The sequence below is a fragment of the Henckelia pumila genome, unplaced genomic scaffold, assembly GCF_033568475.1.
Source record: "Henckelia pumila isolate YLH828 unplaced genomic scaffold, ASM3356847v2 CTG_461:::fragment_3, whole genome shotgun sequence".
Classification (NCBI taxonomy): domain Eukaryota; kingdom Viridiplantae; phylum Streptophyta; class Magnoliopsida; order Lamiales; family Gesneriaceae; genus Henckelia; species Henckelia pumila.
Genome location: NW_027331831.1, coordinates 8,735,839 through 8,754,523, shown reverse-complemented (window position 1 = coordinate 8,754,523; position 18,685 = coordinate 8,735,839). Strand labels below are relative to the sequence as shown.

General features: G+C 36.6%; 3 protein-coding genes and 1 non-coding gene across 6 annotated transcripts; all 4 read right to left on the bottom strand.

Annotated features, from left to right (window-relative positions):
• Positions 1-379: 379 nt before the first annotated feature.
• On the bottom strand, positions 380-4,332 carry LOC140871757 (regulator of G-protein signaling 1). Of its 2 annotated transcripts, XR_012147745.1 has the most exons (12): positions 4,118-4,332; positions 3,316-3,436; positions 3,123-3,186; positions 2,921-3,005; positions 2,621-2,694; positions 2,109-2,300; positions 1,893-1,981; positions 1,524-1,765; positions 1,322-1,446; positions 1,130-1,251; positions 560-1,026; positions 380-486 (listed from the first exon to the last, which is right to left on the bottom strand). XR_012147745.1 is itself a non-coding variant. In XM_073274440.1 (11 exons), the coding sequence occupies exons 1-11, from the start codon at positions 4,192-4,194 to the stop codon at positions 823-825; spliced, it is 1,395 nt and encodes a 464-aa protein (XP_073130541.1). In that variant the 5' UTR covers positions 4,195-4,332; the 3' UTR covers positions 500-822. The 2 variants fall into 2 exon arrangements, 1 of the variants encoding a protein (XP_073130541.1); XM_073274440.1 differs by lacking the exon at positions 380-486 and having other exon boundaries at positions 500-1,026.
• Positions 4,333-4,837: 505 nt separating this feature from the next.
• Positions 4,838-8,453, bottom strand: LOC140871960 (uncharacterized). Its single transcript, XM_073274700.1, has 9 exons — positions 8,444-8,453; positions 7,965-8,203; positions 7,602-7,662; positions 7,317-7,441; positions 7,189-7,251; positions 6,973-7,097; positions 6,262-6,888; positions 5,290-5,394; positions 4,838-5,098 (listed from the first exon to the last, which is right to left on the bottom strand). The coding sequence occupies exons 1-7, from the start codon at positions 8,451-8,453 to the stop codon at positions 6,747-6,749; spliced, it is 765 nt and encodes a 254-aa protein (XP_073130801.1). The 3' UTR covers positions 4,838-5,098; positions 5,290-5,394; positions 6,262-6,746.
• Positions 8,454-9,589: 1,136 nt separating this feature from the next.
• Positions 9,590-17,739, bottom strand: LOC140871322 (trans-Golgi network-localized SYP41-interacting protein 1). 2 transcript variants are annotated; one of them, XM_073273780.1, is made up of 9 exons: positions 17,608-17,739; positions 17,242-17,435; positions 16,545-16,799; positions 13,207-16,464; positions 12,125-12,959; positions 11,371-12,011; positions 10,170-10,320; positions 10,012-10,093; positions 9,590-9,903 (listed from the first exon to the last, which is right to left on the bottom strand). In XM_073273780.1, exons 2-9 carry the CDS (start codon positions 17,359-17,361, stop codon positions 9,801-9,803), a joined length of 5,445 nt encoding a protein of 1,814 aa, XP_073129881.1. In that variant the 5' UTR covers positions 17,362-17,435; positions 17,608-17,739; the 3' UTR covers positions 9,590-9,800. The 2 variants fall into 2 exon arrangements, with proteins under 2 accessions (XP_073129881.1, XP_073129882.1); XM_073273781.1 differs by having other exon boundaries at positions 12,818-12,959.
• A 169-nt stretch (positions 17,740-17,908) lies between these two features.
• TRNAV-AAC (transfer RNA valine (anticodon AAC)) lies at positions 17,909-17,982 on the bottom strand. The gene has a single exon. It is a non-coding gene; the product is annotated as a tRNA-Val (tRNA).
• Positions 17,983-18,685: the final 703 nt, after the last annotated feature.

Below are 18,685 nucleotides of genomic sequence, written 5' to 3'. Positions count from 1 at the left end.
GAACTAGCCTGTCACACTGGGTTTGCCCAGTGTGTATGGTTTACCCGACTAGCGTAGTTTGCAGGATATTGCGTTATTCCGAAGGTATACCCAGAGCGCACCAAAAGGTAGTGGCTGCGGGTTTCCACGTCACCAAAAAAAAAAAAAAAATCTAGCATACTGTTTCGTGAAAAAAAAAGAGAAGAAAAGAGATTAAATGATTATTCATCCTATGCTTCAAAAAAAAAAAAGATTATTCATCCTTGTTCCATCCAATAATATTTGACTAATATTTATATATTATAAATCCTTCACCGTCCCATCCCACAAACCAAACCTTGTAACGAATAAGTCTAAAAGAATGTATAAATTACAATGAACCAGCGAATTTTGTTTTGTCAAAAAATTTAATCAACTATATTTTCATGTATCATAATCAACTGTTATTTACCTCGTACTTGGTATGATATTTCTAGGAACACACAGCGTAAATTTGATTGGCAATAACTGCAAAACAAAATTTGCTCTTGTAAGAAAATGAGATTCAAACTCTCTCAACTCGTTAGTACATATGACAGACCTATTTTGAGATACTCCAATAAGTTTCTTGGTACATGTATATATCTGTGTATTCACCATATGTACGTATTTCCCATAGCTTCCGCGAGCAAAAAATGGTCTCCCTTCGTTCTTCTTCAATGGCATGTCATCAACTCGAGGAAGCCTTTGTGACACAATGTATACATTCGGCGCAGTCTTGGAATCTGTGCGATCTTGTTGAAGATGGATCATGAAATTGTTCTTGGAAGAAAGGAGCATGTTAGCTAGCACCGCGTTTTTTTTTTATTTCCCTGATTCATGACTGGATCCCGATTTTCTTGGGCTGTGATCTTGCTGAAAAGGGTCGTCAGCGCAATGAATCGAGCTCAACCTGTGCGAGAAATTCCATCCTGAGATCTGCTCTAGATCATGGCCTACGGTTCTCATACTGTCCTCTTCTTTCAGTTTCAGGAAGAATGTGGATGACCAGTAATCGTTTGCCAAATTCTTCGTATACATAAAAAAAGTTGCATGTAAATGAAGGCAAGTGTGTAAGAAAATAACCAACTTAAAAATACAATAAGTTAGAACAAGTAATTCAAGTACTGACCATCTTCATTAGATGCATCAACTCATTCAGTGCACTGTTAAAGAGATTCGGGTTGGTTAAATCAGGAGTATTGAGAATTTCTTGGCGACTGCGGTGAGAAATGTTAACCTCCATTGTTGAACCTGCATTGAGAACTGTATGAAAGGTGACCCAAATAAGCAAGGCAGTAACAAGGAAGAGCGAAAATTATACCTGGGGATATATATTTGTCAATGATATGCCTTGCCATGTAGATTCTTCTCACATGATCGTTATGTGGGATTTTGTCGAGCTGCTGCACCTCTTCATAGAAATGGACACTTTCCCCAGCCAAACAGCTACATAGATAGAACGTAACTCAGTCGTATGTCAGTAGAAGAAACAATATGTACTTTAACAGAGGACTTCTAAGCACCTATCGGCAAATTCCATGAAAGACTGGCGAAATCTTTTGTTCAGAAGAAGCTTATCCAAAGGTTCGTTTTGATCCACCAATTGAGTTGGTTCCCTCGGACATAGAACACCAGATTCAGGTACGATACCCAGGACATCGCCCATTGTCTTGCATTCTAGGTGTTCTTTTCTCCTCAAGCTCATAATAGAGACAAGAGGTTGCGACATTGACACAGTGAAAAACACCACCACGAGTACACTGGTCTGAGGAAAAATTTGTTCGAAAAACCATCATAAGAAATGAAAATTCATTGGGTAAAATCACATGCAAAAGGAGCCCAAGGCAGAATACAGAGAAGAAAAATGCCATAGTAAGCCAGGTTAAGCATACCACAAAGAGTAACGAAAATCTCGAGATAATTTGAAGCCATGGAACATCTTCATGGGCCTCGGTCAGAACATAAGAAACCACCCATATCCCTTTACAAAAAGAACAAATAACACAAGTGAACCTGGCTTCTCTATGGATTAATCCACAAAGAGTAGTTTATTCTTTCAAGTATAAGAATGCATAAACAAGATAGAATTCAGGTAGAATTTGATGCACCAATGGAACAAGCGGAGACCAAGATTCCTCGCCAGAGGTCCTTGACTTCATGGAATCTAAACTCTATATGTCGAACTGCTGCTGTGAAACCAACCAAAACTGCAACATAAATTGCATGCAGGCAAAGAATTGTGATGATCCACCGAGTCCCCATGTGACAATGGTTATTAAGAGGCTTTTCTATTTGAATAACTGCATCGCAAAAAAAAGAAAGTAAGATTATGCCAACAATAATGAAGCAAAGCATCAATGTTAAAATAGTAGATGTAAGCATGATCAAAAGAATAACTAGAGACATAACGAAGAATAATATATTAAGCCAATTGACAATAATGTAAAATTGACAAAGAAATTAATTTCTGGACTGTAGACCAACCAAAAGCTATTCAAAAAGTGACCACAACCATTTAAGATAAAGATTATCTTAAATTTTTGACAAAAGTTGAGTGGCTATTCACACGACCACACACAAAAATGGAACTAGAGAAACATTCTTCTGAAGTGATCCTTACATGCTGCAGCCACAATCCAGGGCAAGAGAAGCATCGGAAGAAATATATGCGATCGAATAGGAGGCAAGCGTCTCCTGGAAAATTGCAAGTCTCAAGAAGAATGAGATCGGTAAAAGAATACACAAAATAATGTTGTGTCAATAGAACGAGTAACATTGAGCTGATTTAAAGTTGGGACACTGATTCTTATGAGATAGCATGAATCACTTTATACAATACATGTTGAAAGAGTCTGCCAAAATCTTAGGAGATAAATGAGCCTTTATCACTTTCTTACTTTTCAGAAACATATTCATGTACCTAACAAATATGTTATATAGTTGAAATGCTTGTGCAATTCGACAGCTCATCAGCAAGCCAAATCCTAGAGGACCTTCAGCCCAAACTGCGAGAAAAATTAACATTTGGGTTTTTATTAAACAATGCAAAATACAAATGTGAATAAGAAATCTTGAACTGACGCGGAATATGCTAATGCAGTCACAGCTTATGTAAAAATTACCGGCCCATACATAGCAAGATATCCACCAATGCCTCCTTCTAAATCTCAAGAAACCGAGGCCCATCTGTAGAGGCCACATCCAATAAGAATAGAGTCAGTAAAAAAGTTTGAACTGGAAATTTAAATATGAAACTGTTAAAAATTAAAAATGATAGCTGAAGTTATATATAAATGCATAAGCGGGATCTTTTACCACAAGTGCCGATAAAAGACTGAAACTGGCAAAAACTTGAATGACTACAAGCCAAAAGCCACTGCCTTTGGGTCGTGGAATCCTGTGAATTAGATAGGGAGCAGCAGCTTTTGCAAGAAGCCTATACAAGAGAAACAACATTTTCATACATGATCGAGAGAAATCGTATACTGATCACTACCAATGAAGGCCCCCCATCATCTAAAGTCTTGTAAAGTACCCTAGACGAACAAGTGAAAATATGGAAACTCACATTAAGTCCCAAATTAGAAAATTATCCCTGAGCCCAGCCCCAAAATGAATTCCACACTCCAAAATGAAGCAAGAACCTCGACATAATTACTTTCATAAGTTCATTCCTCAATTCTTGTTGTTCTCCATACGTCTTGGACTTAACCACAACCTATTCTAATTGCATAAGCTATATCTCAGCTAAATTAAGCCCAGAAATAAACAAGAACATATTTCAAGATCCTTGAGAAGGATATTACAAGGAAAAGAGTCTTTGGCACATAAAGATCATTTCACATCAATGAAATCAGCCGCAAAACCTCGGACCAACGCAAAGAGCATAAACAAAAACACTATTGCCATTTCCAAATCAAGAACCCGAAACTATGGCATCACAGATATCAACCCCAGCAAAATCCCACCTCAAATCAACCATAGTAAAGAACTCCCACACGCCAGCAGGTAATATAAACAATCACAAGCTCATTAAAAAAGAAAAAGGTAAAGGAAAAAAATAAGCCAAAAGTTCCAAACATTTTCTTCATAAGTTCATGAAAGATTGAAAAATTACACGAAGATAGAGCTGATGGAGATGGCGACGGCCACATAATCACTGGGGCAGCCGCCTTTTGCAGCACAGCTCACCATCTTCCCCAGTTTTCAGTGGGTTGGCCTGAAATCGCTTCAACAGTACTTTGACATGTAATGTTGCAAACATTTACTTAGAAAACAAGTCAAACTCCACGTGATCCATCTTTGACCAAAAGATCCTCTAGATGGCTTTTGCAAATTGCAAGATTAGTTTGTTTGTTCTTTTTTAATTTCCTTACAATAATGATAATATTAAGAATGTCTTTCTTCCAGGAATTTCGATAACACAAAAAATCATACGAAATCGTCTAATGAATTAAGTTTGTTCGACCTATCTTGACTCAACTCTAACTCATGAAAAAATATTAATTTAATGTTAAAAAGTAATAATTTTCATCATAAATATAAATTGGATAAATGAGAAAAGATATAGATTATTGAGATTGAGTAACTATTTAATTAAGAATAAAGTGGGTCATTTTTGGCAAGCCACATTTGGTGACCAAAATCAAGTTTAGCAATAGCCTTCACACATGGATAAAATTTTTTTTAGAGGTGACATAATTTATAAGAAAATTTCGAATACTGCGTGTTATCTTCGTTATAATTAACATGGTCCAAATTTGCTGATCTATATATGAAATCCTTTGTGTCTGCAAATTGATAGTGACAGTGAATTTCTTTGCAAATCCCAATTATAACCAATAACCAAAGATTTTGAACAAATTAATCAACAAGACGACCATTTTCTGGGAAACAGATGTAGCTAAAATACATTGTATACTTTATCAAAACATTATTCAAAATACAGACATCTGAGTTCTCTGGCTGCTGCCCGGCCGGATCGATGCTGAACCAACGACGGATCAGTCGTGTGGAGGTGCGCAGCATTGCTCGCAAACCGGAGGCATTTTCTCTATGTTGCAGTAACAACAAGAGTAAAAGCAATGGCTCGTGCATGCTGTCAAAAACCAACATATTGTGTTAGCAAATGAAATAAGCAAATTTGTAACCAAACAAACATAATTTTTTTTTTCTTTTTTTTTTTTTTTTCAAATCTAAAGAAGAGTGGAGAATTTTCGTTCAGGTAAACAACGAGCTAAACCATTTTAACAAATCAATTCACTAGAGTAGAAGGTGCTGGGAATTTACGATAAACAGGGATTAATTTTTTCGAAGATCCGACGGTTTTAGGATCGACGACGAAAGGTAGGCGTCCATTCAGACCAGCATCAACCTTGATCTCAGCCATGAAGGCTAAAAAGACCAGAAATAATGAGACTACTAATGCAGAAGAAGATTTCATTGTTTTAAACCTCAACAACAGTAAGGATTCAAGAAAGTGACACTTTTATCAAATGTTGTGCCAGAATTTTGTCTATATATCTATATAAACACACAATTTTGACTTGACTCAATCAATTTCAGAAATTGATTTATTGAATGAATATATCAAGAATAATGATTTTTGTATGCAAATTATGATTTGACTCAATCGATTACATAAACTGATTTAGTGAATCTCTTACCAATGATTTTTCTGTTGCCATTCAACTATGCAAGATTACACAAACTTTCCAACCAATTTTATATTCTCGAAAAGTTGATTCTTTGTCACAATTCAATCATGCCAGATTATATAAAGCAATATTTATTTTCTCCAAGATTGCTAGAATCTAAACTAATCAGATATAATGAATAATCTGTATCTTTCCCAAGAAATATTATTTCCATAAAGAATGCTAGAAACTATATATCTTTTTCATAGACCATCGATTGATATATGGATACAAGAAATTATCATTTGCAGTTCCAAGAACATTACGTGCTTGCTTAAAAGAGCAAAACTTGAAAGGGTCAAACTGGGGAAAAAGAAAAATGAATAATAGAATTTTGACATATTTTGTTGGGGATTGAAATGAGAGAATGTTAATGGAAACAACATAATATTTTCAAATCTAGAAAGGGTGGAGATTTTTGAGGTAAACAGAGAGTTAAGCCATAAAGAGTCATTCGCGAGGCGAAAACAGAATCGAGACAGGAGAAAAATAGAAGAGAAGGAGAACACCAAAATGCTACACTCGGAGATATTAATCTGCAATGCACAAGGTGTTGAGAGCTTACGGTAAACAGGGATTATGGCTTTCGAGGATGCAAGGGTCTTAGGATCGACGATAAGAGGTAAGCAAGCGCCCATTTAGACCAGCATCAACCTTCATCACAGCCATGAACGCGAAAAATACCAGAATCGAGACTAATGCAGAAGAAGACTTCATTGATCCAAACCTCTAACAACTTGGGGGATTCAAGAAAATGACACTGTCGTCAAATGTTTGTCCCAAAAGGTTGTACTAAATTAACGTATATATACATTATGATTTGACTCGATATGTTCCAAGAAAATTGATTTAGTTTACTCTGGATCTGGTAAATCTTTCAAGATTGATTTTTGTTACCATTCAAGTAATGGAAGAATCAATGTGCCAGCTCATAACCTCCAGCCAAAACAATTATGCCATATATTATATAAACTTTCCCAAGTGGTAAGATTTCCGTAAAGATGGCAAGAATTTATATAGTTTACTTACATACTATGTTTAAAGAAGGAATTAACTAGATTCGTCCAATCCTCTCTGGTAACGCCAGATGACACCTCCGACTAAGTTGTTGAGAGCATGAGAAGCCATTGGCACCGTGGCACTCGAAGTTAAAACCGCTGCATAACCATACATAAGCCCAACAAATGTTGCCCTGAGAAAAACTACAATATTAAACATGGGAATGCTACATATAGGTATGGCCGAATGGGATAGAGGTGACTATGATGAGATGTACCAGATTGCAAAGGAGTAATTTCGACCACCTCCCAAGTGTAATACGCCGAATAAGGCAGCAACTGCAAGTATACTCGTCCAGTTTATCCCAAAAAGTGGTAATAGCGCACCACGGAAAAGAAGTTCCTGCTCAATCCACATCAAGAAATGTCGACTTTTAACAGGGTTTCTATGATAACAATGTCGAAAAATGCCGATATGGGAAACAAAGATTTACCTCACTTATTCTAGGGAGAAATGCCACAACTAAGTAATCCAGAGGTTCCAAGGATGTAAGAACCTAAGATTAAATAGTATTAAAGACAACATACAAGACAATGAAGAATTGAAGATGAATAGATATACCAGCTGATTAGCTGTTTCACTAGACTTTGCAAAATCTGGCCATATCTTCAATAGCAAGAACCGAGTTGATGACACAAGTAGAACGGATCCCACAACCAACTCAAGATGCCATAATTCAAAACCAACTGTCCATAGCAGAAAACTTGAATTAAGATCATATCCCAATGGGGGAAAACAATTATTCATGAGTGATAGGTGATGCAAAAAAATTCACAAACATACCGTTTATATCTCACTCATTAAACTAATCCTACGAGTCAATAGGTAAATACTTGAAAATCCTACATGTTATGTTCGCCGAACAGTCATTGAGAGGCCATCCTTCTCCTGATGCAATATGAGAAATCTACAAGACCACAGTCCACAACATAAAACTTGAGTTTTCGGCACAGTTCTCATATCATACAAGTATGATTACTCAAGCCACGCCTAGACCACAACAATAAACATAGGTTCTTGGAAAAGTTTCCATATCATACAAGTATGATTACTCAAGCCATGCCTAACGTTTGTCAAATCAAAAAATGAAACTAAATAAGTTGCTCAAAGAATGGCAATTAATCACAGATTTCCACGTAAACTAAAGAAAGAAAGCAAACAGCTAACAACCAACAATAAACTACAGCAGATTTAGTATAGGAAACGTACTTGTCGAATTAAAACACCTAGAGCACTTATTAAACCACAAGTGACAGAGCATGTTTGAAGCACATCATTTCTCGATGGGACGATAACTGAAGTCTCATTCTCCGTTGTATTTGAGGAGAATATCTTATTCTCATCTTGAATATAAGTAGTCCCTGAGGATGGATTGTCTGGGCCCACGTTCTGGTTTGGTATTTGCTCTCTTGAGTTTTTCCTTTCCTTGAAAACTTTTTGGACTGATTCTGGCAGCCAAATCACTTACAGTATTACTACTTCTACCTCTCCTTGTAAAAAGTAATCATATGTGTAAATTTTAGAGTTGAACTCGAGAACTTGATCTGCTGGACGACTAAATATACTTCTAGAGATAAAACATTTGTTGAAATGTTCTTTTTCAATAGTACCACGATAAGAAATGAAGTAAAAGAAGCATAAGGGAAACGAGAAAACTCACACAGAATATCCTGGTGGAGATTTTTAACGGATTGCCATTTCTGCGGCTAAGCCCTCTATCTATAATGATGCAAGAAATGGGTAATTAAAAAAAGTTATCTTTTCAACATTTCCAGTATTCAGCTTCAAAAATTCGACTACTTTTCTTGGGCCAAGGAATTCTTAGCCAAAATTACCCAAGAATTGGAAGGCTGTATGAAGATGCAGAGTGCATGATTTGGCTCTGGGCCAGCAGTTTGTGCTAAGCAAATCCATCAGTTAATCTCTTGAATGCAAGAAACAGCAAAATTCGAAGAATTTGGCAGTTGAGGTAAACAGCAAAATTTGAATGTCAAATCCAAAACATAAAATCAAACAAATGAAGTAAAAAAATAATATTTTAGGGAAAAAACATAATTTGCTTCCTCGTGAATAAGATTTTTGGAGATTGCATATTGAAAATAAGAATTGTGTTTGATCTTATCTTAAAATAACATTATTTTTTTGTTCCATGCTAATTTTTTATAGAATCATGAAGCTTTCTCGAATTTGATCCCTTGATATTTATTCGGAAAATAAGTGAAAATAATAACAAGGACATGAACGTCAGATATAATTGTAATTAAAAATAATATTTTTTTCAGAAATCGCAAAATATTATCTTACAAAATAGAAGTTTTTGTATAATTTATTATGGAGCATAATTCTTATGCTATTGCTATGATGGAACTTTCCAAACAAGAATGATAATTCAGATAAACATATAAGATGAAAACAAATTTGCTTATAAATTTGAGATCCATGTGTAATTTCTAGGATCTGATTTCTCACATTAAAACTGAAATTCTTGAATCTCTATGCATTATGAACACATTCTGCATCAACTGAAGCCACTCCTATCATTCAGCATGTAAACATCACCCGCCAAAAGTGTCCCCAATTTCCAACTTTCATTCTACCTAGAGACTTGTGTTCGTCATGGTAGATAGAACTAGAATCGGATGAGTAATTTATATCTATACTGTTTAAGTTCTTGAAGCATCTTTAGCAAATGCCCGTTTCATTCTTCTTTTGCTGAGACAACCGAGCTGGAAAATCAGTGCAGTCGTTGTATGTGTTGTTTAAAGAATAACAACCAGAAATATCCATCTTTTCATATTCAAAAACTTCTGCAGAATCTATCAAAAAAACACACTTATAAACATAGCACCAAGCGATGAAGTTTATTACTGCACAATGTTTTTGAAATATGTTACACATTGTAAACAATTTGTAGGCTGAATTCATAACATATATAACTGCACTTTTGGAGAGGTTGAAAAATGAATGATGATGCTGACTATATCTTCTGTACAAAAATAATGTTTCCTAGTTTCTGAAGTCTGGATTGTTCTCCAAGGGCTCGCGTTACAAAATGGTGCCAAGTAACCATATGTGCAAGACGAGCCAATAAGCCATGAGACCTAGTCTCCCTCTTGGGTGGCTCATTAATGCTCGAGTGCTGGACACCCTGAATAAAAGGAAACAATACTTTAGAATGATAAAGAAAAGAATGTGATATTGAGGACAAGTTGTAGATAATGCATGATTTCTCAGCATTTCTGTTTTTTTTTTATACCAAATTCCATCTATTCGATCTGCAGCTGTTCTCCCTTGTCTAGGAATCAGACCAGACGTATTCAGGGACTTGAAAATGTGACCTGCGAAAGCTATGTTTCATGTTAGTTCCCATACATTATAACATCTCAAGAACGTAATCAATCTTTCAAATGTTACCTTTATCTTCATCAGACTCTAGACTGATCATCAACCTGTCAGACTCAGAATTGATGTTGATCGCAAGGTGATCACTTGAACCCTTCCTCATTGTGCGTGCATGAGCAGCAGTCGGAGCAAGAGGAATAATGTTACTCGTACCAACTGCTCCCTGAAAGATTAAAATGTAAAAATAAAATAAAATCATGCACCATCACAATTCACAACCAAACTGTCTAGCACTCTCCTCTTTTCTCAGAAATATATTCCTCTCTCTTTTTTTTTGCTTATGTTTCAGTGTTAAAGAAGCGCACACATATTGCAATCGAGCAAAATTGTTACATGAACAGTGCACATACAAAGATAGTTTTTTAGTATAGTTGAACCTATATGTTGACATGTCAAAATAGGATAGCGGGACGGAACAGGTCGCGCGCCTTTTTGGCGGGTGGGGAAATTACCAATCAGCCAACTATTTTAGGTAGGGTAAGTGATGGGACGGATAAGGCTGGCCTGCTATTTTGGCGGGTTGGAAATTACCAATTCGACCCACCTATTTTATAAGATGCGATAGGCCAACGCGGAGTGCCCAACGCATTTTGACATCTCTAACTGTATGGAGCAAGTGAAGCAATAAGTATTCCTAGGTACCTCAAAAAATAAAAATAGCACAAAATTAACAAGAAACAAGAGTCAGTCATGGCGGTGCAGAAGCCAAGATTTACTATTTTTGTTTGTGCTAGGAAAAACCATTTGTCAAACTCCCTTTATGCAAAATATTATGATGGGACTTGGAGTTTGCTTCTGAAAAAGTTTATCAGATACTCCTCTCTTTATTTATGAAGGTGATAGTGAAAACTTCATTAAGGTAACTCTATCAAGAGCATAGCCTCCATGGTTTCAGTAGCCATATCTTCTTATCAACTAAGCTAGCGGTTCATTTACTAACAATCTATAGTATTTTGGTCTCTTTCTACAAATTTGATGATGTTTACCCAAATTTGAACTGTCAACATTATTACCACAGTCTGTGAGAAGGGGGCCGGGAAGGCTAATTAATGGTCCCATAAGTGACATTATTTGCCACCTCAAATCAGAGGAAAACTGGAGAATGCATAATAAAAGGATATAAACATTCATCACCAACAACCAATTAGAAAAGAATAGAGATACGCCCTAAACAGTGTTAGCGATGAGAATATATAGACAGAACCAGGTTTACCAAGTCCTGTATTTCTGTTATCTCTGGATCGGTAGACAAGGAACCTCCAAAGGTTCGTCTTTCCTGGTCTGTGTCAGTCGGAGTAATTTTAGCATGATTATATTCTTCAAGTACTTTAACCTTATTTGACAAGTCATCAACAATCCTTTCGGTCCAGAGCAACTTGGCACCAAGTTCTTCATTTTTGGATCTCAAATTTTCAGATTCCACTATTTGGGCCAGCACAAGTTCATCAAGCAAGGGCAATAATCCAGCTAAATTTTGGTTGGCCACCATTTCATTACCCCCCAGCTTCTGCACAATGTCTTGTAGACCTGACTTGAGCTCCGACAACTCATTCCCCATGCCTCGTGAGTTTTTCTCATTTTCTACATGGTTTTCCATTTTTCTCTTCAGAAGTTCAATGTCAGAGATCTGCTTATCAATGACTAACTGCAGTTCTTTCTTTTCACTAGAGAGTGAACTTACCTTCTGCACAGATTCATTAAAACTATCTATAATATAAACCAACTTTCTTATATTAGCTGAATCACTCAGCACTTCATCTCCAACTGCAAACACAGTATCAGGGATTGCAATTCCACTTATCTTACTCCAAATGGATTTTATTTGGGATGCTGATAACAGAGAGTCTTCCATTTCTGAAACAAAACATGCAATATAAACATTCCAAGTCCACCAAAGAAAAAAAAATCCAGAGAAGTAGGAAAAACACAGTAAATATAAGAGATTTCAATTATCAAGGACTAAGCACCTTGAATTTTGGACAATGAAGCAGAAATTTCTCTCTCTCTTTTCGTCAATTTATCCTCTTTTTCCTGATAATCATCTAGCTTATTCTTCATAGCATGAGATGAGTTTTCCAGCTCTTTCAGATCATTCTCCAACTCACAAATTTTGTCTGTATATAGATCTCTTTCTTTCGAGAGTTCACCATTAATTAATTCCGTTTCTTTCAATCTGTTACGCTTATCTTCTGTTATGCTAATCAGTTTATTTATTACGTCCAGAAACTGTTGAGTAATATCTTGATTCTGCCTAGCAGCAAGTAAGATCCTCTCAGTTGTTTTCATAGGGTCAGTAGAAAGTGCTGTTGAAGCATGAACATCAATTTTCCCCTGATAAATGCAGACTCCGCCATCCAATTTTACAAATTCAAGAATAGATCTTAGTTCTGATATATTCCTTTGGGCGTTCAGCTCTAATTCTAAAGTGGCATCGGTGCAAGCAGATGATAGATTTCTTATATAATTTTTTAGCGACACTATGGTATCCTCCTGTGCCTCTTTATCTGTTTCAGTGCTCTTCATTTCTTGTTTCATAGATTTTATGTGCTTCATAATAGCAATAATTCTATCCTTTGTCTTCAGTAATCTATTTAAAAGGACCTGAATCGATTCATCCATACAAGAAGAGATGTGTTCAACTTTATCAGCCAGCATCTTGCCTTTCAGATGGAATTTTTCAACGATCTGTTCGATATGAAACGTTATAATCTCACTATCGACCGCATTCACCACATCGTTCAGCATTTCCATATTTAAAGCACTATCAAGGCGAGATAGTGTCGATAAAATCGAAGAAGCATCCTACAAAAATTAGAAAATGCTGAGAGAGATCATCCGGTAAGAAAATACACAAGATGACATCACATACATCACAGAGAGAGGGAGAGAGGAGCCGGTTCTTTTACTTCTTTTTTCTAGATTGCCTTTCGCATGTGCATATCAGGGGAAAGGAAGAAGGGGTTCCAATACAGCCCGAGCATATTGAATCAACTAGCCTACTAGCATGGAGTAATATAACATGAATGCAAATTATAAAAAATAATTATACCTCAATGATGGGAACCTTTTGAGGTACATCTGAATCCATTTCCGGAAAAATATCCTCCATTTCTTTTAGTTGGAAATCCATGTTTTTCAGTCCCTCAATTATTTCCTTAAAACAAAGTTCTAACAGTGTTGACACCGTCTCATCTTCAAGAAGCAAGTAAAGCCGGTTTAGCTGACCAGATAGCTCCAAAGAGAAACTTGCTTTGCTTCCATGAATTCCGGCTAACTCTTCCATGCAAGATTTCAACGCAGAATTAAGTGCTACTATCTCTTTCTCAGCATTGTTCTTTTCTAGAACAAGATTGGTCATGTTATTCTCTGCCAGTAATGATGAATCCTCAAGCGATTTGATAGTGGCAAAGGCATCAGCAAGCTTCGTGGCCAGAGAATCAGCTTCTTCCCTGAGTTTCTTTATCTCATTATCCAGACTCTCTCTACCGATTTGTACCTTACTATTTTCTTCAGACAGCTTGGAAACATTCTCGTGAGCCCGAGACAATGCAACTTCAAGGGACTGTATGGTTTTATCAGCATCGGCAAGTTTTCTAATATGAACAGCCGATTCTTCCCTTAACTCATGTAGCTGCTCTTCTGCAAGAGATCGACTCTCTATAGCTATGTCTTTATCATTTATGAAATGGGAAATATTGTTCTCTACCAGGGACAAAGCATCTTCAAGAGCTCTTTTACTCGAGGACATCTCTTCAAACTTGCTTATATGAAAAGAAGCTTCCTCTTTTTCCCTATGTAATTCCTCTTCCAGAAGTGCCTTAGATACTGAAAGTTCTCTCTTCTCATCCAAGAGCAGAGATATATTATTTTCTGCCAGTGATAAGGCATCTTCAAGGGTCTTTGTCACGGTTTCCGCTTCAGACAACTTGCTGGCCAACGAACTTGCTTCATCCTTGATCTTCCTCAATTCTTCTGCCACTTCCATATTGGCAATTTCAAGGTCATTGAGATGTCCAACAAACCATTTCACCTTTTCTGTTGGATCTTCAAAAACCAAATTGGTTGGAGCAGTGATGCCTTCAATAGTCTCCACAACTCCTCGATGTCTACTGTTGCTCTCTGCTAAGAACTGTTTGAGTTGATCGGCATGTTCCTGTGTAGCAACAAGATCAGTCTCCAATTGAGAAATGCGATCCACATCAAATGACAATCTTTTGATTTGATTCTGCCAATCATTATAGGCGGATATGTTCAGCTGGAGTTCAGATCTCAACCGATCAATTTCATCATTCTTTTCGCTGAGAGATCCCTTCAGATTTTCCCGTTCTTGGAAAAGCCCCTTGCCTTTTTTGACAGCCATTGATAACTTCTCCCTGAGCAGAGCACATTTCTCCTCCAACTGCTCAAAACTTTTCTGCATGACAGTTTTTTCGTCCTCAAGAGTTTTAAGTTCTCGAGTTGTCATTTGCAATTCATTCGACATCCGATTCACCTCCATTCTGTGCAACATATCTTCCTCTAAGATTAGCTCACATAGACTCACTTTGATGTCTCTGATATATAGAAGACCCTGGAATCTTTCAAAGATTTCAACTTCAACTAGATCTGATTTGATGTGAGACGTTTTTGCCTGAATCATTGCAAGACATCTATCAACTAGGGTCACTATCTCAAATTGATCTGAGTGATCCACTTGCTGATCATCATTTGCAAGTCCAGATGCCTCGCGTAACATACTTACTATTTGATCATTTTCCAGTGAAAGTTGATACTCCTTTCTCACAACTGCTTCATATTCTTTTCTCAAGTTATCCAACTCCAGTTGAAGGCAGTTCTTTTCCTCAGATACAACTAAAACTGATGTATTCAGTTGATCGATTACATTTTCTGCAGCTTCCCTCGCTTTAGTTAGCTCATGCCGTAACTTTTCCTGTACTTCATAAGTGTTTTTTAAATCCTGCAATTTAGCTAGAAGAAAGCTATTTTTCAGTGTTTCTGCCAATACTAAAGTCACGAAGCGATCGATTTCCCCACTGATAGCTTCATTTGTTTGCTCGATTTCATTTTGTAATTTCATGGCTTCTTGTTTGGACGCATAAAATGACTCCGCAAGCCAACACACACGGGAATCTAATGCATCAGAATCAATTGTTTCTGGAAAAGTTAGAAACGATAACGCATCATTCATTTTATGGTATTGCAGAGATAAACCCTTCAATGATTTGTTCTCATCTGCAAGCAATCTTAGTTTATCAGTAAAATCTATAGGCTGCAGTTCATCTGTTTCCACCACCTCTGATAATATTTCTGCACATCTTTTGAGTATGATATCCTTTTCTGCAAGGGATTCCTGCAATGAAGCTGCAGCCTCGAGAGCATCTGACTTCTCTTGCAATTCAGTGAAACATTTTTCCAACTCGCTAGTTTTTTCAGCCAATGATAGCTTCAGCGAATCTCTCTGCTGCACCAATGCCTTTCCTTTTGTCACAGCCATGCTAAGCTTCTCTTTGACGTTAGCATACTTGTTCTTCTCTTGTTCCAACGCATCATTTAGATTTTCAATTTGGGCGTTCACTTTTTCAACAATTGATTGCTGTTTCTCTAGTTGTTCCAGCAATTTCCTATTTTCACCATCTAAATAGCTTAGGTTTTGGAGCAAATTCTCTTCCTTACTTCCAAGTTCAAGAATTTTGTCATGCGCGATCACAAAAGTTTCAATTTCATCCATTGTGTTGATATCTGATCCAACAGCAGTTAAACATGCCCTGAGCTGGTCTGTTTCGGAAAGGAAAAAATTATACTTTTCAACTAAAAACAAAACTGATTTCTCGACATTAGATATTTTTTCTTCTAGTGCTCCTTCCAATAACTCGTCTCGATGGAGGGTCAAGGAAAGAGAAGATAATATCCTGTTCACAATTTCCTCAATGTGCTGATCATTCGCATTGCCAGATTCATTTAACTGAAATGAATTTTCATGCTTTGACTCGGATAATTCAGCTATCTTTGTATTCAGAAAATCGATTTCCTGATCTTTTCTACTTAGTACAGCATGTAGTTCTTCAACTTTTCCCTCACTATGCAAAGACTTGCTCAAAGCAGTGTCAAGAAGCATGGAGCACTCACTAATCATCTCATTTAGTGAGGCACCAGATCCCAAGGTCTTCTCATCCCAGCCTTTACTTTCATTTTGAAAATGATTCACTAGTTGATCATCGTTTTCAATAGGTGAAGAATGTTGCTCATTCAAAGACTTCAATTGATAACAAAGTCGAGTAAGTCCTCTCTTAAATGCCACCCTTTCTTCCTGCACATAATAAAATATTTATTCAGTTTATATACACAATTCACACAGGTTAAAACAGGACAGATCAACCAGGAATGAACCTCGTCTTCTTGTGCAAAGCTATCCTTCTCAGAGACATTCTTTTCTTGCATATCATGAATCATATCCATCTCAGTCATGAATTCTTGAACTTTATTCCCACTATCTGATTCATGAAACTGGTTATCCTGCAAGAGTACCTTTTCCTGAGAATTCTGTTGAGATTCAGCATTTTCTATCTCATCTTGGCAATCAACAAATGTATCCTCCCTTGCACCATCATCTGCTTCCCTCGTCTCATTTGTCTCATAACCCACCTGCATAGAAAGACATTCCAAACATTAGGCACTGAATTGTAAAGTTACTAACATGTTTAGTATAAAAATAAACCGTGCCATTTCCGAGAGTTCAACAAACTGATAGATAAAACAAGAACCCGATGTCCCTCTGATAAAAAGCAAAAGTTCATCCTGAAGATAGTTCTCGACTATTATTTGAAGGATTGCACACAACCTCAATAGCTCTATAACTAAATCTGAGTTCACTCATTTAGTTATCAACCTATCCAAGTTTTCATCAAGAATCACCAAGTGCTGAATCATGACGATAGTCCCAAGCAGCGGTATTCAGCAATACCACTATAAGATTCATATTTCCATGAATTTACCTGCATTTACTACACGAGGAATGGCCGAAACCAACATTCAAGAAACCAAAAGGAGAGATTTTTATTAAACAAAATTTCAAGAAAATGGGTACCTCATCAGCAGAATCACCGACCGTCTGAGCTACTGCAGCATCTGTAGGTTCCACAGAGGAATATTCTTCATCTTCCCCAGCTAGAGAGCCATTTCTAACATGATTATCCGACATTTCCATCAATCATTACACAGCGACGAAAAATCCCACCAACCAATTCGCCTGTTTCACCGTTCTTATATATCTACCCGGATCTGGAAATACACAAAAGGATCAATATATACGCATCAGAATTCGTGAAAATCCATTCCTTGCCACTGATTTACAAAACCATGTACCTTTCCAATACAAATGCGTGTGAGAAAATACATTAGAACGAAGCAAGATGAGAAAAAAAAAATTGCGATCAGAGAAAATAGATTTCACCTTTTTTCTCTTGAAAATAAACTCCACGGTGTTGGGAGAGTGTAAAGATTGCGCATTTATTCGTTACAAAAGAGTACTTCCCAGCATTGAACGCACACAAGAAGACTTTACATGAATCATGGTTCATACGACACCGTATTTGGCAAGTGAAATGAAACTAAAAGGGTCAAACGTTACCGTTTTGATTCACTGTCTGGTCGGGTGAAAAAGAATGACACGTCTCGGTGAAAACGAGAAGTAGTGGCAGTTAACCCGACCCGTTTGAGAAAATAAATTAGAACGAAACAAAAACTATCAAAAATGGCGTCGCCCGGACTCGAACCGGAGACCTTCAGTGTGTTAGACTGACGTGATAACCAACTACACCACGACACCTCAGTTGTCAATATTTTCAGTTGTGTGTTAATTATTATTACAAATTACAAATATAAATATTACAAATTACACGTTATTACTTTTAAATGAGATACCATTTCTTTAAACTAGCAACCGAGGCACATGCATTGCATGTTTATAACGAAATATACGAATATTGGGTGTATATACTTGTATATATATAAAATTTTATATAAGAGCATTGCATGAGATTCTCACACAAACATCAAAATCATTACTTATATCACTCATGACACAAAGGGCTAAATAATGCAATTTAGATGACAAAATCCAAAGCAAGATCACGACGCACTGTTAAGTAAGTAGATGCATTTAATTATACATCAAGTATCTTCCATCCAAATACATCTAATAGGCCACAACAATTTCCAACTCCTACAAAAAATTTGACCTTTTTCTGATATTCTGCAGCAGTGGAGGAAAAAAATGTGTGTAATAGGCCAACCAAGAATTTGGATTTACATATATATACACACACTTACCACTGAATATTGAATAATGCAATAGTATACTAATCTTACTCAGTTACTCAAGTTAACACATCCCTAATCCATATTATCTGGCCACATAAAGGTCATTCCCACAAAATTTTCATCACCCAAATGATTTCTTCTAACTGAAATTTAGATAGTGCTCCAAAAAAAGAAAGTCAGAGATTGCTTCACAAAAAGAGAAGGAAAAA

Coding starts and splice junctions, on each gene's coding strand:
- LOC140871757 (XM_073274440.1), bottom strand. CDS start 4,194: ATGGTGAGCTGTGCTGCAAAAGGCGGCTGCCCCAGTGATTATGTGGCC. Junction 3,187..3,315: donor GTCTTTTATCGGCACTTGTG/GTAAAAGATCCC, acceptor TGGCCTCTACAG/ATGGGCCTCGGTTTCTTGAG. Junction 2,301..2,620: donor CTGGATTGTGGCTGCAGCAT/GTAAGGATCACT, acceptor TTTGCGATGCAG/TTATTCAAATAGAAAAGCCT.
- LOC140871322 (XM_073273780.1), bottom strand. CDS start 17,361: ATGGAAATGTCGGATAATCATGTTAGAAATGGCTCTCTAGCTGGGGAA. Junction 12,960..13,206: donor AAAAGGTTCCCATCATTGAG/GTATAATTATTT, acceptor TAATTTTTGTAG/GATGCTTCTTCGATTTTATC. Junction 10,321..11,370: donor TAACAGAAATACAGGACTTG/GTAAACCTGGTT, acceptor TTAATCTTTCAG/GGAGCAGTTGGTACGAGTAA.
- LOC140871960 (XM_073274700.1), bottom strand. Junction 7,252..7,316: donor GTGAAACAGCTAATCAGCTG/GTATATCTATTC, acceptor ATTTAATCTTAG/GTTCTTACATCCTTGGAACC. Junction 6,889..6,972: donor AATTACTCCTTTGCAATCTG/GTACATCTCATC, acceptor AGTTTTTCTCAG/GGCAACATTTGTTGGGCTTA.